We start from the raw sequence: 15,083 nt of genomic DNA, 5'->3' as shown, positions 1-15,083 counted from the left end.
TAGAGCTGCTGGAAACCACAGTAATAAAAATATTATCGGAGCATACAAGAAAAAACCCTCTGTCTGCACTGATTAGGGAAAACGAAACGGTGACAACCTTGCTGGAACAGGGAACTGGCCAGGAAGCTGTGGTTTCAAACACAGCAGGCATATGGCCTCGGGGTAGAACTTTCTAAGGTACAGAGGAGTTAAATCCCCAGCTTTTACTGCTTTTAAAGGCAAATCAAGACTCCAGATTCGTTTTGGGGCCCTCAAAATGCCAATTTCATGTACAGAGTTTAAAACACACACAAAAAAAAACACATTAGTTGGGCATCTAGAAGCCTGGATTTAGTAATGCTGCTAATAATCATCTATTGCCTTGAATTTAGCAAGTTGTATTTTACCCCCATAGGCTGGTTTTCACACACAAAAAAGCTCAAATAGCTAGGGATAATTTTCTGTTTTTTAATCATTAGTATACAACAGAAAGGAGAAAACCAGGACTTGACTCACATATAACAATCCCAGCTTTTCAAAATACTAAAGTACAACACCAGTTCTTACTAACTGATTCCAAGAAGCTGAAGTCACTGGCTTTATTTTATTTTTTTAAGCTTTTCCCACTCTATCAGTAAGATGAAAAGCAAGTTGTGATTCAGGAAAATGATGGGCTAAGTCCAGCATCTCAGGCCACTCAATTCAGTCGCGTCCAGCTCTTCCCCATGGGCAGTGCCCATCAACCCAAGAGCAACAGTGGCAGTGGACTCCAGTCTGCCCCCACGGTACCACCACCACTCCATCTGCAGAAGCAGGACCAAGTTGCACCTGAGTATTTTAACTGCAAGCTGCTTTCAGAAGACAGGATTTGTCTTGTGCTTGTCTTTGAGTCACACTACAAAAATCTAGACGCTGAGGACAAACTGTTACAGACAATGTAATGTTTTTGCTAATCATAATGAGTTTGGCCTGGAAGCCATTTAATTCATAAACATGATGCCATGTTCACAGAGCCACTCTTTCAAAACAAACATTAGATTGATACAACGGAACTGAGTCACACACTCAAATATCCATTGAATCAGAACTGATAAAGCATTAGACAGTTCCTGGGTACAGCACTGCCAGCAGCTAGGAGCCAAAATGCACAGCAAGTATCCCCGTGTACCACTAAGATAACAATGTTCTTCCATCTTGGACGAAAACTCCACCCCTAAGAAGTACAAATTCCTTCCTGTAACCCAGTCTGCCTTTCCAAATGCAGTCACATGTGATCTTTGTTTTCTTTTTTCCTAAAACCAAAAGTCATCCCCCATAAAAAGGGACTATCCTGGATTAGCAAAGTAGTTAATGAAACACTGAAGAGTGCTTGCATGTTCTTTAACCAGAAAGCCTAAAACCAGATGAGATTCAGTGATACTACAAAATCAAGATGTCACGTATCAACAAAGTCACACGAACTGTAACAACAAATATCAAAGCTTTGGATGGGTGAAAATTTCCCATCAGCAAGGGACACTCAGATGTAAACAGGCCTCTGAAGTATGTCGGGTGCTTTGAAATTCTTATTGTACAACCATATTGCAAGATGACATAGCTAATAAAACCCAGAGGAAACCGCAAGCGCTGTAAAAATATCAGAATTACTCAAGGTTTCTAGTACCTCTGGAACAAAGGAATTCTTCAAATAACACAAATATTCAAGTCAGCCTTGTTTACACAGAGAATCCAGCACCACTGGTCTTACAGCTATTACGAAAGCTGCAGTGCTGACAAATACTGTCTGATGAGAAACACACTGAAAATAGCGTGGTATAAAAAAGTTTCACGTATGGAACAGCTTGTGCATTACCGGCAGTGGCTCTTGCAGTCCCACATGTAAATGATTACATCAATTGTACTTGGCAGATACAGCCATCAGCAGCAAAGCATTTAACACAAGCACAGCTTCCAGGCACATTTACCTTATTCCTCAGATCATCCTTCCTGTATCCCAACAGCTCAAGATATTTAGCACGTGAATCTTCTTCAAAATTCACCTTAAATAAAAGTTACAAAGAGTATATTTCAATTCATCATTTCCACACCCTCACCCAGCTGGCTTTTCACTTGACTGGAACAGTGACTGTGAATACTAAGAGAGGGAAAAAAAACAAAAAAACACGAAAAAGGTTTCAGTGAGCTGGACAGCTGAGCAGGTAAGCACGGCTTCAATCTGGTTAATGGAGGTTAACTGTCTGCAAATCTGCTTCACCCAGGAACTTCTAAATATTCACAGCAACCAGTGAAAAGCAGGCACAAAGATGTAGTGAGAGGGGATGACTAAAACACAGAACACCTTTCGCAAGCCGTGACTTCTCCTATGGTGTCCCAAGGGCCCTGACCCTGGGACCCTCATTCTTCTGTTGAGCCACCCCTACCAACAGGGCTTAACGAGCACCATTCCCCCAGTCTGCACTTTCTGTTCCTATCTCCTCTCTGCTAGGACACTGTAACATGCAGAATAAACCATTTCTGCACTGGCTTTCCAGGTCCATGGGGAACTCCTGGACTGCTGTCATTGTTACCTTTAAGAAAGCCCACACATTCTTCTCAAAGTCAGCCTGGGCCATGTCAATTTTCTTCTGGCAGTAGCTGATGAAGCCTTCGGACTGCACAGCCTCCTGCAGCTGGTTGGAGCGCACCAGGAACTCCTTCTCTGTAACAACCTGGCTCACGTAGACGTAGTGACGCTGCTGCTGCTGATCGATGCCTGGCTGCTGCTGAGGCTTGGCGTTCTCAAATGTAACCAACTTGCCTCCAAACTGGAATTGAGGACACATGTGAAAATACAAGTATATGCAAACAAACTATGCACACGCACATACATCTGCATGCTTTTGTTTAATGCATATATGCTTATCATTCAATGGACAAACGTTCCTGGCATCAGCTCATGGTGTTCTTCCACCAGCACATGATGCTATGCAATGAAGAAGCTTGCTGGTAAGCGTGTGCACATTCAAGTGGGCTTATAAACACAACTATTCCTATGCCTTTTTTCCCCCCCAGGCTGAGGACCTGGTCTAGGAACTCCTGAGAAATCTGTCTGCACAGTGGCCAGCATAAACAGATTATCTCATGTTACTGCAACATTGTACTGGTTACTGTTGGGATACAGTTCATTCTCTTCATAGCCACCCATATGATGCTATGTTTTGGCTTTTTTGTGCCCAAAACAGCGTTGATAATGCATCCACGTTTTAGTTGTCGCTGGACAGTGCTTACACAGCATCGAGGTCTTTTGTTTCTTAGGCTGCCCTGCCAGCGAGGAGGCTGGGGGTGCAGAAGGAGCTGGCAGGGGACACAGCTGACCCAGACTGCCCAAAGGGATATCCCGTAACATATGGTGTCATGCTCAGCAATAAAAGCTGGGGTAAAGGAAGAGGAAATGGTGGTAGGAACAGGAACATTCCAAGTTATGGCATTTCCCAAAAAAAGAAAATCTTCTTGCCCATCCCATTTGCAGGGCAACCAGTGAGCAGCTACATGAAGCCTGGCTGCCTACTGGGGTAAACGTAGAACACGCTAAAGGATCCTATGCATCATTAAATACATGCTCGAGCATGATGCGTACCCTGCTTGTGGCAGCTAGTTTACGGTTTGAAAGTCTACTGAGAGATTGGCAGTGAACGGCCTCATCATATGGAAAGAAATCCAAAGGGGAAAAAAAGTGGAAGGGGCTTATGTTATTTCAGTTTACAGCTCCAAGCTGATTTAGACATGGGTGAGATAATGAATAAGCAGACACACACTGCTGAAAATCGGGTAGTATTTTGGAAATACATTTCATGTATTCAATACAGAAATCCATTTCAAGTGGACTGCTTAAAATCTGCAGGAGCTCTCTTGGGAAATGGCCTCTGAGTCACAAAAACAAGCCCTTAGTGGAGCTGAAGAGCAGGTGACTCTGCTCTTATGAAAAGCAGGGCCTCGCCAGGCCAGCAACCGCAGAGGAGCCTTGGCCTGCGTGCTGCTACAGAGACTCCAGCTACCTCCATTAGGGCTGAGTTATTTTTCTCTGCAACGAGACACAATACCTTCAAGCTGCACTGAAGACTCAGCTACTTGCCCAACTTATTGCCCCCACCCCCCAAATACACATTTTTTTTTGATTCTAAGCAAACACCACGGAAATAAAAGCAAAGCCTTAGTTCCCAAAACAGAAAAAAACAAGCGCCTGGTGGGAACACAGGGCTTCCCAGTTGCTTTTTCCCAAGCATTTTTTTGTCATGTTTTTGCTGGCTTGCTGTCCCAAGCGCTCACTCCAGATGTTCCCACAAGCACCTCAGCCACCACAGCACTCTGGGCAAGTTCTCACAAGGTGGAGCATGATGACCAATTCCCCTCTTCCAGATGTACTTTGCAGGTGCTACCGCTGTCTCGCTCCCTGCCCGGCCAGCTTTGGCCCCTGCTTACCGAGAACGATGCTCCCACGGGTCGCCGGATCCATTTGGGTGGTTTCTTTAGGGGCAGAACGACGCTCTGTGGGGCAGTCTGCTGGGGAAGCTGCAGGGGCGGGAGGGGCTGTCCTGTACCAAATGGATCCAGGTTCCCAAACGAGGACGAAAGCTTTGACAAAAATAAAAAAAGGGGGGGTAAAATTCTGAGACGCCATCTCCAATAAGCCAAACAGCATCATTTTTTTGCACTGGATTAGTCCTCCTGCAAACACAGGGTTGCAACACCCCCTGAAGGTTTCCCCGAGCCCATGCTTTTTCCTCTTCCCATCCACTTTCTCAGCTGCGTGCTTCTCAATACCTGGTCCACTTGCTTCTGCCTCAACCCGTCCGTGCTGCCTCCCATAATGGAGTAAACGCTGATCCGCCCGTCGAACGAAGCGGCAGACAGGACGGCAGGGTTTCTGGGACACCACTGGATGTCAAAGCACCACTGCGTGTTGGTTGGCAACTCATACAGCACCTGGGCAACAAAACCAAAGTCCTACGTATCAGAGCTTTTAGGAAACACCATGAGCAGCAACAGCATCTTTCTGGCTGCCCTGAGAACAAGCTGCTCTTCTTGCTCCCCAGCAGCCTCCACATTACCCGTACACACTGACAGTGGGCAGGATGTGACGATCAGAGGAGATTACCACACACCGCTGCTTTATCTCCTCCTCCCATTAAATTTTCTGTTTAATTCACACACGACCAGCTAGGCAGGCTGCATATGCCTGTGCTGTGTGTGCAGCTACTGACTTTTGGGGGATAACTGGGAAAGTTAAAACCTGCACTCTGAGTAGACGGTCTCTCCTGCCCTGGAACAGAAAAGCCTACTGCTACAGGAGGCATTTAACCACAAACTAAGAAATTGTTTTTCGCCTGTCTAACAATTTTTTGCTGAAGAAACAAAATGGTAGCTGCCTTGCTGTCTCCTAGGAAACACTTTTACTTTAAATAAAAACATGTGGTATGAATCATCCAAATGTAAAGCCTTCTTAGCAGCACAGCATCCAGCTTAGATCACACATTTACCACCCCCACTTTTTGTCTTACTCAGCTTTTGTACTTCACCCATGTCTGAATTTTGGAAACACGTATCTCCCTGTCCGCCAGGATTGTCTTGCCTACACTGCAGGCAAGAAGCCCTCCAACAGTGTCACGGTCTGGGGGCAAACACTCACGTGGTCTGTAAAGAGGATCCACTCAGTTTAGTGATGTCCATATCTATCCCTTGTGAGACAGATAAATTTTCTGGACTACTAAATACTGCAGAAAAGCAGTAGGGACCCACGTGTAAGATTAGCTACACCAGGAAGCAGTCTTGCAGCACCAAAACAAGCTCAGGAGGTGCATGTATCAACCACAAGTAAACATGGAGAAACACCCCACAGCAGCATAATTCCTAGGACTGCGAACAAAGATCCATCCCCGGCTCCTTCCCCTTCTCAAACAGTGAAAACGCAGGGAAGCACATACTGCGAGAATGTGTAAAACAGCACGAGAAAAATCCATGGCTTTTAAAAATGCTCCTTTACACGTGCCACTGTGCAATCTCCAAACAGACTGAGACTTTAGTAAGTTGCGTGAATACAATACCTCGCCCGTGTTAGGGTTGGAGCACAGAATTTTAGCATCCTTTCCACAGCTAAGCAGCAGCTCTGAATCTGCCATACTCCAAGCAATGGCCAAGATACCCCTGCATGAAAAGTCACAACCAAGTAACAGATTAATATAAATGAAAAATGGTAACACAGAGCATGTGTTTAAGTGAGTTGGTACTGTATCTGAGCATTCCACCTCAAAATGCCCTCCCCCCTCCTCCCTGTTATAAGAAGCTGTTAAATGTTATCAGCATTTGATATATCGAAATAGATGCTATTTTCTGCATGAGTAGCTCTAAAGGTCCAGCCACCATATATGAAAATTGAATTCAACACTCTCTGTAGGAGAATGTCGATACCAGTGTACCAGAAGGGTGTGTTTGCCTTTACAGCGTGTGCAAACCTGTAGTTTTTTTTTTTTTTAAAGCAAGCTTCTGCTACTTCTTTGAACTCCAGCTCCCTCTTGTACAGCATAAAACAAATCAGGAATGTCAATTTTTTTCAGGAGGAAGGCGTTTTTAATGTGAGGCCTGGTCCCTTCCAATCCGCAGGCCCCGTAAACGGAAGCCTTTCCGGCTTTTCTCATACCTTGTGTGGCTTTCCAAAACACGCAGCGGCGAGGAGGCAAATCTAAGGTCCCACATCTGAATCACGGGCAACCTGTCGTCCTCCGAGGCCAGGACCATCTGGGTAGCAACATCGGGGTGCCATGCCAGGCCAGAGCAGTGCATCTGAAGGATAACATTGTGCCACAGCACAGGGTAACTAAACAGCGCTAGAGAACAGAAGACAACCAGCCTAAACAGGTCTAAGCATGAGGAAAACAGGGTTTTCAGGTAAGTGCCAATTTGTGGCTGTATTTCCGGGCATTGTTTCTGACTGCACTCAACGTGGGATGCTCTCCTTGTTTCCATTAGCAAGGAGAGCTGCAGTTAGCTCCCCAAGGCTCTCTCAAGCAGGTGACTTCATACTGTCTTGTTCAAATCCTATGTTTTAATCTAAGAACATTGTAAAAGCATCCATAAAGAGCTTTTTTGCTAACTTTAACTTCCATTGATATTTTAACAAAAGCCATCACTAGACAGAGATTATCATTGTGGGAACATCCCATCACAACCCACAATCACACGATGAAGCCAGCCTATTGTGCTGCTATTATGTCAGGGACCAGATATGTAAAACATGGAGTTAGGAAGCTTACCAGAATCAGAGCACAGTGACCAAGCAGCTATTTCAGGAGCGCACATGTCAATATCATTATGAGCTCTTGGTGATTCTTCAAGGTTTTTACCTTACCCAATTACAAACATGCAGAATTATACATGGAGTTCATCCTCCACAAGCTCAACAGGCTCTCTTCTGTATTCACAGCATGGCAGGGGCAGGCATGGTGATTTTGAGCATAAGGAGGCAGCATCCTCTGTAACCTACTCATGGCTGACAACCCCTCTGTGGTGCTCTCCATCACCAAGATCTGCCCTTGCCAAGCTCTACTGGTGAAGGGCAAGCCCTCTGCACGTACACAGCCTTCTAAGAGCACTGCCTGACGTTCATCGTGTTGTAAAGAACTGGAGCGAGCACCACGATCTCTGTGTCACGTATAGAAGGAGCGCCCCGTGCCAAGAGACACCCTGTAGCTCCCCGCACATCTCCTCACGCGAGCTAACTCACCCGGTTGTTGTGGTCACTGACTTTGATGATGGGTTCGTTCTTCCTGAGATCCCACACGGTGGCTCGGCCACTGGGGCTGGCAGATGCCAGGATGTGCTGGACTTGCCTGTTCCAGGCGATACAGCTGATGTCCTCGAGAGGCTGCCGGGCACACAGAACAGCCTGTCACACCCTTAACAAAGCAAGGCCTCAAAAGGCTTTCTTTTTGGGCCCCACTATATAACATGTTTGCAAGGAGATTCACCACAGGTACTGCGAGTATTCTGCTTTCCTACATACACCTGCTGCACGGTAGAGCCCCTGAAAAAACTGTCAATGTAGAAAATCCTACACAGAGATCCTTAACAAAAGCAAGGTTCCCAAAATATCCACGTGATAATGAAGTACCCATCCCAAACAAAGTATCCACACTAACAGTTTTAAACTAGAAATCTTTAAACTCCAGATTTCTGCTCATTCTATTTCCTCACTTCATTGCCTCCAACTTACCACGCAGTAGTAGTACACTGATTTTCCAGTAACTACAAAGTTCTTGCATAATTTCCTAACAAGAGCTGCATAAAGTACATGCTTTTAAACAACTTCCTCTCATTCTTCCAGCTCCTTCACAAGACAAAGGACAAAAAGCTATTTTCTTCCCCAGAGATCTTTGAAGAGAGGCTAAATGCCGTCACCCAAACGCTCCTTGAAACACAGAAATGTAACTGCCAACCCTACTGCCTCATCTTCTCCCTTTTCAGCAGCTGCTTCTAGTCTTACTTGTGTTTTCCCTCAGTCTCTGCCTTTGTGGTCTTCAGATACAAGCATGCAGTGAAACACACAAAGGCAGACTAGATGAGATTCATCCTGTGTGCAGTGGCTATGGATATTTAAAAAATGGTGTAACCAGAGAGACTCTGCTTGTTAGTACTTACTACTTGATAAAACGCAACATTATTCTAAGACTAGAAGGGGTACTTTTAAAAAGATAATTTATTTAAAATTGTGCCACATGAAGACATCAAGCAATGCTTGCGCAGCCAGTGAGAACTGCAGTTCTGGAGTGGTCTGCACATCCCACGTTGCTGCAGGGGAACGACAGCAGCTTGCTCCTTGCAGGGGCTGCACATGATGGTACTGACCGACACAGCACTCGAGCTGTGCTCCCAGAAAGGCAGCAGTGGTTGGTCACCCTTGTATGAAGCCGGGCAAAAATTCTCCGTTAGCCATAATGGAAGCCAAAACACGGCGCTGTCATAACTGACGTGCTACCATACACGTTCACTGACAGCTACTTCAGCTGCAGCTATAGAGCTCTCCTGAAGGGACACGGGCTCCTGCCATAACAGAGGCACATCACACGAACAAAAATACCTGCTTTTCAAACCCCACAGACTAATAAAAGCCCATTGCAAGCACCAAAAGCCCAGTTTTCTTGACCTTTCAGGAAGCCACTGGGGTAAAGCCATATGCGGTAAAGCAACATATTTTTACTTACATTAATAGGAAACAACTGTTGTACAAGGACTCTAACAATCAGCGACAGAAACGCAGTTCATCACTAACTACAATTAATTGCTTTCTATCATAAGTCTCTTTTTTCCGTATAGCTTCTAAAGTTGATTTTAATGAGCTCGCAACATAAATGACATTCATGCTTTTCATTAATTTACAGTATTTAAGAAATACCGATCTAGTACCTGCGTCTTCACTCCTGGAGTCATCGGCGTGGCAAAATTATTCAAGTCCCAGATATAGATTTCAGACTCATTAGCACCAGAGGCCACCAGATTAGTCTGTAAGACACATTAACAGACGCTAATAGTATTTCCAGCATCAGCTTTCAGAGTCTTAGCTGCTGGGAAGCATCAGATGGACAAGACGGTGTCAATTTCTCATACGAGCTCAGGATATAGCCTTTGGTTCACACAGAGCAGCTTAAGGAAAATAAAAGCAATGTCTGAGATTGCAGATAGCGCTGAGTTAATTAAAAAACATACACGGAGACAGACTGGCATGCCAACAGCCAAATTTCTGTTTTCCTGATCGCTCCCCCCCATGGCAATCGCCCATGAGGAGGCTGCACAGCGGCCAGAAGAGTGGTGCCATTTGCAGGACGGGGCAGACAGGGAGGCAGTGCTGCAGCTCTCACTGCTGCAGCCAGGATGCGACAGTCTGGGTGGGAAGGCGCGAGCAGGAGCCGCGGGACGCCCTTTGATCGCATCCCACGTCTGCTGACCAGCAAGTCCCGTCTTCATGAGGGACAGGAGAGGAGAGGAAACCATTCGAGAAGACACAATGAACAAGGGATGGCCTTGCTGAAAGCAAGTGTCCAGGGACAAAAGTGCTATTTAGGAAAGGAAATCGACTCAATTCCCTCGCAGCTGGAGGGGGCTGAAGAAAAACCAAGCCACTGTATCTACAAGGAACTAAACTCTCATTAACGATGGAGCAAGCTTGCCGATTTCGAGAGCTGTTCTGCCTCAAGAGACCATGTCACAGTGTGTTTGTTCTGCCTCCCTTTTCCAGGGAGGAGATTTAGAGATGTTGATGCCATCTCCCAAAAGGGGACACCTTAAATTGAATGTCACCAGAACAAAAGCGTGACAGCCCAGAAAAACGTCACAAGGACAAAATCAGCACATCCTATGGGAACTGAAAGGGGAGACTGGTTAAAACAGCACAGAAAACCACTTCTATTTTACACTGAGGCTGAGCTAAAAACTCCTGCAACATTGACAACATCAAATTATGAGGGGAAGGAATCAACTGGACACCTACAAGTCTTCATTCCCTCTCCCGAGATGCCAGAAACAGGACAGGTTTTTACTAATGAAGATGCGAAGAGCAGGTTTAGGTCGACCTTCTCAAGGGCTGATAAAGGTACAGATACGTATAAGGTAATAACTTGTTCAGACATGCCACTCATCCATGTCTGTACATGTCAAACAGCAGAAAACCTACCTGGAACATGTTGACATCAAGTGCTCTCACGGGTCCCGTGTGCTTGTCTTTCTGGGCAATGATGACTTCGGTGTCTCCAGCTATGATTTTGGCTGGGTCATACAGAATGACATTCCCGTTCTCGCCCCCAGCGATCAGGACTCCGGAGACTCGCTCGCCTGCGGTCATGCTGTGCGGCCCCCAGATCAGCTTGTGGTACCTGCAAGACAGACACCCACAGGCTACAACCATCCACCGTCAGCTCAACGTAGCCCATTTTTACTCTGCAGGCAAACCTCTGCTACATGTGGCCAACTGTTCGTGCAAGGGAGAGAAAATTGGTGGAGCTATTAAAAGATTGCAAATCCTTTTCCTTGTAGGTGCTCCTGGAAGGGCAAACTTTCATCTGTTGTGCTGGGTGCGCAGTGAGTGGCTCGCTCACAACAGACACGTGTCACTTGGACTGCAATCGAGTTTCCAGGCTGAACTGCAAGAACTAAATATACTTCCGGAGATGTTTTCAAACCATTGTGTCCATCCACAAAAAAGAAGAAATTACTTCAGCTCCAACTTGTTAAAAAATCAAGACAGCATTCCTATGTATTCAGCCATGCAAAGCATGGTATTCTTCCGCATGAAGCGCCACACTGTCACACGGCAGGTGTTACACGAGCAGAATGCAAACCCACACGCTCTGGAAGGTGGTGACGAGTTGCTTGAGCCTTCACTGTGTTACTGCTGAACTCTTGGCTTTCTCTGGATTACCTGTGACTGATTTCTTCACAGCACATCAAGCTCGGCATATTAAAATATATACTGGGGAAGGCCAGACAAAGAGCATATGCTGGCTGCCGAATACTGTAAGCACCAAGTGCTCAGCAGCTCAGTGTCAGTGGTCACTGTCCCGCTACAGCATCCAGATTACAGTAATGGTGCGCTCATCCACACCACAAACCAAAATGGCCTTCTCTCTGGGTACACTGATTTTTGTAGTTCCGCACGTAACTACAAAAGGGGTGAGTAACAGGCTATCAGGGCACTAGCATTACACCACCAGCAAGATTCAACATGTAAATAACCTAAAAGAAAGCAGAAAAGGATGAAGAACAAAACCCAGAGTTAACTGCGCCAGTACTTTCCTCTTGCCCTTTGCTCTTTCCAAGATAAAGAGTGGTTCTACAGAAGCAGCGTCACATTTTCCACAGGAGGACAGTTAACAAAACTTCTTGCTGAATTCATCTTTTCTGGATTTGTTCGCCCAGCCATTTTCATTTGCTGTACACCAAAATATAACCTGACATATACTTTATAAGCTAAGGTATGGGTTGTGGTCTTAAAAAAAAAAAAAAAAAGACAACAAAAACCTCCTTTGCAATGTTGCAATGCGTCTTCTGGGGGCAAAGTCAAACACTTGTGCTGTTCACAAAGAGAAGCACTTCTAAAGGAGCTCTACATCCTCCTGGCCATAGCAGGTGGGTTCTGAAAGTCAGTAAAGCAAACGCCACTTGGCAAGCTTTGACTAATCTCAGTCACATTTAAAGCAAGGGAGAAAAAATCCCAGGGGCTCAATGTCATCACTCTGCCCTCAGTAATCAGCAAGGAGCATCAGCACCAGCTCTCCCACAGCTCAGGCGTAAGGCAGTCCGGGCCTGTGCTGGCTGTTCCTTCCCCAGCCCTGCGTATCAGAAGAGAAACAACTGCAGGGCAGGGATTGTGAGCCACAGCAGCAGCCAGGGAAAGTGTTGCTGCAGGACTGACAGCTGCCCTACGCCTCATGCTTCCTCCTGCAAAAGCCACTGTAACTGTTACTTATCCAAATCTGGAGAACATCCTGAAACAGGGCCACAACCTTACTGTGCGCAAATGCAGCAGAGTCCTCATTTCAATCCCTCCACATCTACTTAAAGGCAAGACCTAACTTCTAAGGCCTCAGGAAACTGCGTTTGGTAAAAATCTCACAAAAGAATCTTAGATCTTTAGGCCTTGAAGTTACTGCTCAAGAATTGAAAATATAGCCCCACTTATGTGGCTGTAATGATGTCCTTCAGCAGAGCTTCTGTCCTCAACAACCGCAGCCAAACCCCACGCATCAGCCCTTCAGCGCAAACCACGTGCGACAACCCCGCCGCTCACCTGTGAGAGGAGGAGAAGGTGGCACAAGACTTCATATCCAGCGAAAGGTCTGCTAAGTCCAGCTCGAATATTTCCAGGGAAGCACTCGTGCTGAAGGTTGCATCCAGCTGCTGGGCCGATGTACCTGCAAAGGAGCGGGCTCATCAGTGAGATAAAGATGCTATGCAGAAGAGCAGCTCCAAAAGCAGCATTAAAAAAATCACGCTTGCAAAAAGGGCTCTGAGAAGCGGTCAGACTTCTGTTTGAGTTACTTAGACTTCTATATAAGTCTCTTCTCTACGGCTGCCTTCAGTGGGTTTTTTACCCAGCACGAATAGGAAAAGCTTTGGGAGAACGTTCATCTTTCCCTGAGGACTGACAGAAACCCACGGCAAGCGGCACATAAGCAACATGGGTTACTGTCCCAGCAACTAGGGTTGCTATCACCGTACCCTGGCACAAAGGAGAGGGAACTCGTTGTCGCCTACAGATCGCCTCCCAGAAACGAGCTAACTGCTACACCTTTCAATTATAAGCATTTTACAGCTGGAGGCCCGCTAACACCGGCTTCATGAAACTCACCCGTGGCCAGATAAATGGGGTGCTGCTCGGCAGGGCTCCATGCCTGCATGGCAGTGCGGTCAACCTCCTTCAGCTTCATTTTGCTGGAAAAAAAAATAATGAAAAGATAAAGATGAAGCGGAGGAGGGCGCTGAGAGCGGTCGCGTTAGGGGATGCCAGGAGTTGGTTTCTTTAGGGGATGGGAGGAAGAGGGTGTTCGTGGCGGGGTGATGCTTAAAAAAGGGGGAAAACGGGGTGTTTGTGGGAGATAAATAAAGAGGATCAAAGCCTGAAGCCGCCCCAAAAAGAGGGGTATAACGGGGAGGAAAGCCCCGCCGCTCCAGGCGTGATTTCCGAGGGGGATTTGGGGTAAAAAAAAGGGGAAAATGGGGGCCGTGCCGGCTCTCACCCGTCCCGGGCCCGCTCCAACGTGGCAGCCCCGGCGCCGCCTCCCGTTTCCGGGCGCTGCCGGCGCCTTCCGGGCGGTGACCGGGGGGGCTCCGCCTCTGCTCCCGCGGGGACCGGGCTCCTCCTTCAGCCGGGGCCTGGCGACAAGGGGAAAAGGGGCGTCAGCGAGGGGCGCGGAAGGGGGGGGGGGGGGGGCACGGGGTGAGGGGAGCCGCCGTCCTCAGCTCGACAGCGGTCGTCACGGCGTGTCGGGATGTGAACAGCAGTGAGGCTCATCATCGGACAGCGGCTCGGAGGAATTAGTTTTTTTATTGGGTTTTAGCGGGGTGTTTGTGAACCTTTTCGCACCCCGCAGCGCGGCGCGACTCGGACCCATAGCGCTGCCCACACCCTCCTGCGGCGCGGCGGCAAAGAGAACGGCTCCCTCCCGCCCCGCTATATATAGGGGAGGGGGGCCGCGCCGCTATTGGCTGCCGCGAGCAGCGCTCGCCATTGGTCGCCCAGCGGCCCTGCGGATTGGCCCCTTCGCTGGCTTCACGCCACCCTCTCTCCCTCCTCCAACGGGAGAACGGCGGCTGCTGAGTGAAGGCCCGTCAGCCAATAGCGAAGAGGGACGCGGAAGCGGGTGCGCGGCAGCGGCCAATGGTGTGGGGCGGCCGCGAGGAGGGAAGGAAGGGAAGGGCGGGAGCGCGGGCTGTGCTTCCGCCAGCAGCATGGCGCTGGGCCCAGCTGCGCCTGGAGGCGGGCTCACGCAGCCAGGGCAGGCCCGGGGGCCGCTAACGGTCCTGGCAAGGCGCCTGGGACTCCCCGAGCACCGATCCTGTGTCACCTCCGCCCAGCTGTTAAGGAGAAACCTGAACGTAGCAGTTGGACGCACAACAATAAAAGCAGTTTTTACTTGGCAGGAAAAAACCCACAGGCTCTCCTAACTGGCTCGTATTCCCCAGCGACACCCAGTAACGTACCACGGCAAGGGTGGGTCACGCGCTTACTCCCCAAAGAGGCCGAAGACGCCCCAAACTGCACATCAAAACAGTGCCTCGTGTCCTACTAACAAGCAGCCAGAGGCTCCCCAAAAAGATTTACCTGCAAGTTTGGCCCAGGTCCTGCAACCAGATCTGCATGGCACCCTGCTATCCCCAAGGATGTGGCAGACGGGCTCAGTGGTCCGGCCTTGCGGATTTTTCTTTGCTCAACTCTTGTCCTGCAAACACTACATTTTTTCATCAAAGTTTTTCTTATTTTTTATTTTTTTTTTAATTAAAAAAAAAGACATCGAAATACGCTAACAACCCAGAGTTTATCTCTGGTAGGATTCAATCGCATATTGGGAAGTCAAGCCAGT

General features: G+C 47.7%; 1 protein-coding gene across 16 annotated transcripts in view; it reads right to left on the bottom strand.

Moving 5' to 3' along the window:
- SEC31A (SEC31 homolog A, COPII coat complex component) overlaps window positions 1–14,173 on the bottom strand; it is a 39,965-nt gene extending 25,792 nt beyond the window's left edge. For 13 of the 16 annotated variants that reach the window (XM_048074319.2, XM_066996616.1, XM_066996618.1 and 10 more), the window contains exons 1-13: window positions 14,087–14,172; window positions 13,740–13,875; window positions 13,352–13,434; window positions 12,791–12,914; window positions 10,679–10,877; window positions 9,415–9,510; window positions 7,736–7,876; window positions 6,653–6,795; window positions 6,060–6,159; window positions 4,780–4,941; window positions 4,438–4,590; window positions 2,547–2,783; window positions 1,944–2,018 (exon numbers count right to left, since the gene is read on the bottom strand). In XM_048074319.2, coding sequence (XP_047930276.1) covers window positions 1,944–2,018; window positions 2,547–2,783; window positions 4,438–4,590; window positions 4,780–4,941; window positions 6,060–6,159; window positions 6,653–6,795; window positions 7,736–7,876; window positions 9,415–9,510; window positions 10,679–10,877; window positions 12,791–12,914; window positions 13,352–13,430 — 1,509 coding nt within the window. In that variant the 5' untranslated portion in view covers window positions 13,431–13,434; window positions 13,740–13,875; window positions 14,087–14,172. Of the gene's footprint in view, window positions 1–1,943; window positions 2,019–2,546; window positions 2,784–4,437; window positions 4,591–4,779; window positions 4,942–6,059; window positions 6,160–6,652; window positions 6,796–7,735; window positions 7,877–9,414; window positions 9,511–10,678; window positions 10,878–12,790; window positions 12,915–13,351; window positions 13,435–13,739; window positions 13,876–14,076 lie in introns of all 16 variants that reach the window. The other 3 variants (XM_066996620.1, XM_066996630.1, XM_048074318.2) reach the window with 3 other exon arrangements.
- Window positions 14,174–15,083: the final 910 nt, after the last annotated feature.

The sequence above is a fragment of the Anser cygnoides genome, chromosome 4, assembly GCF_040182565.1.
Source record: "Anser cygnoides isolate HZ-2024a breed goose chromosome 4, Taihu_goose_T2T_genome, whole genome shotgun sequence".
In the NCBI taxonomy this organism is placed as follows: Eukaryota; Metazoa; Chordata; class Aves; order Anseriformes; family Anatidae; genus Anser; species Anser cygnoides.
The sequence above is the reverse complement of the archived record's forward strand: the minus strand, read 5'-3'. Positions and strand labels throughout refer to the sequence as shown.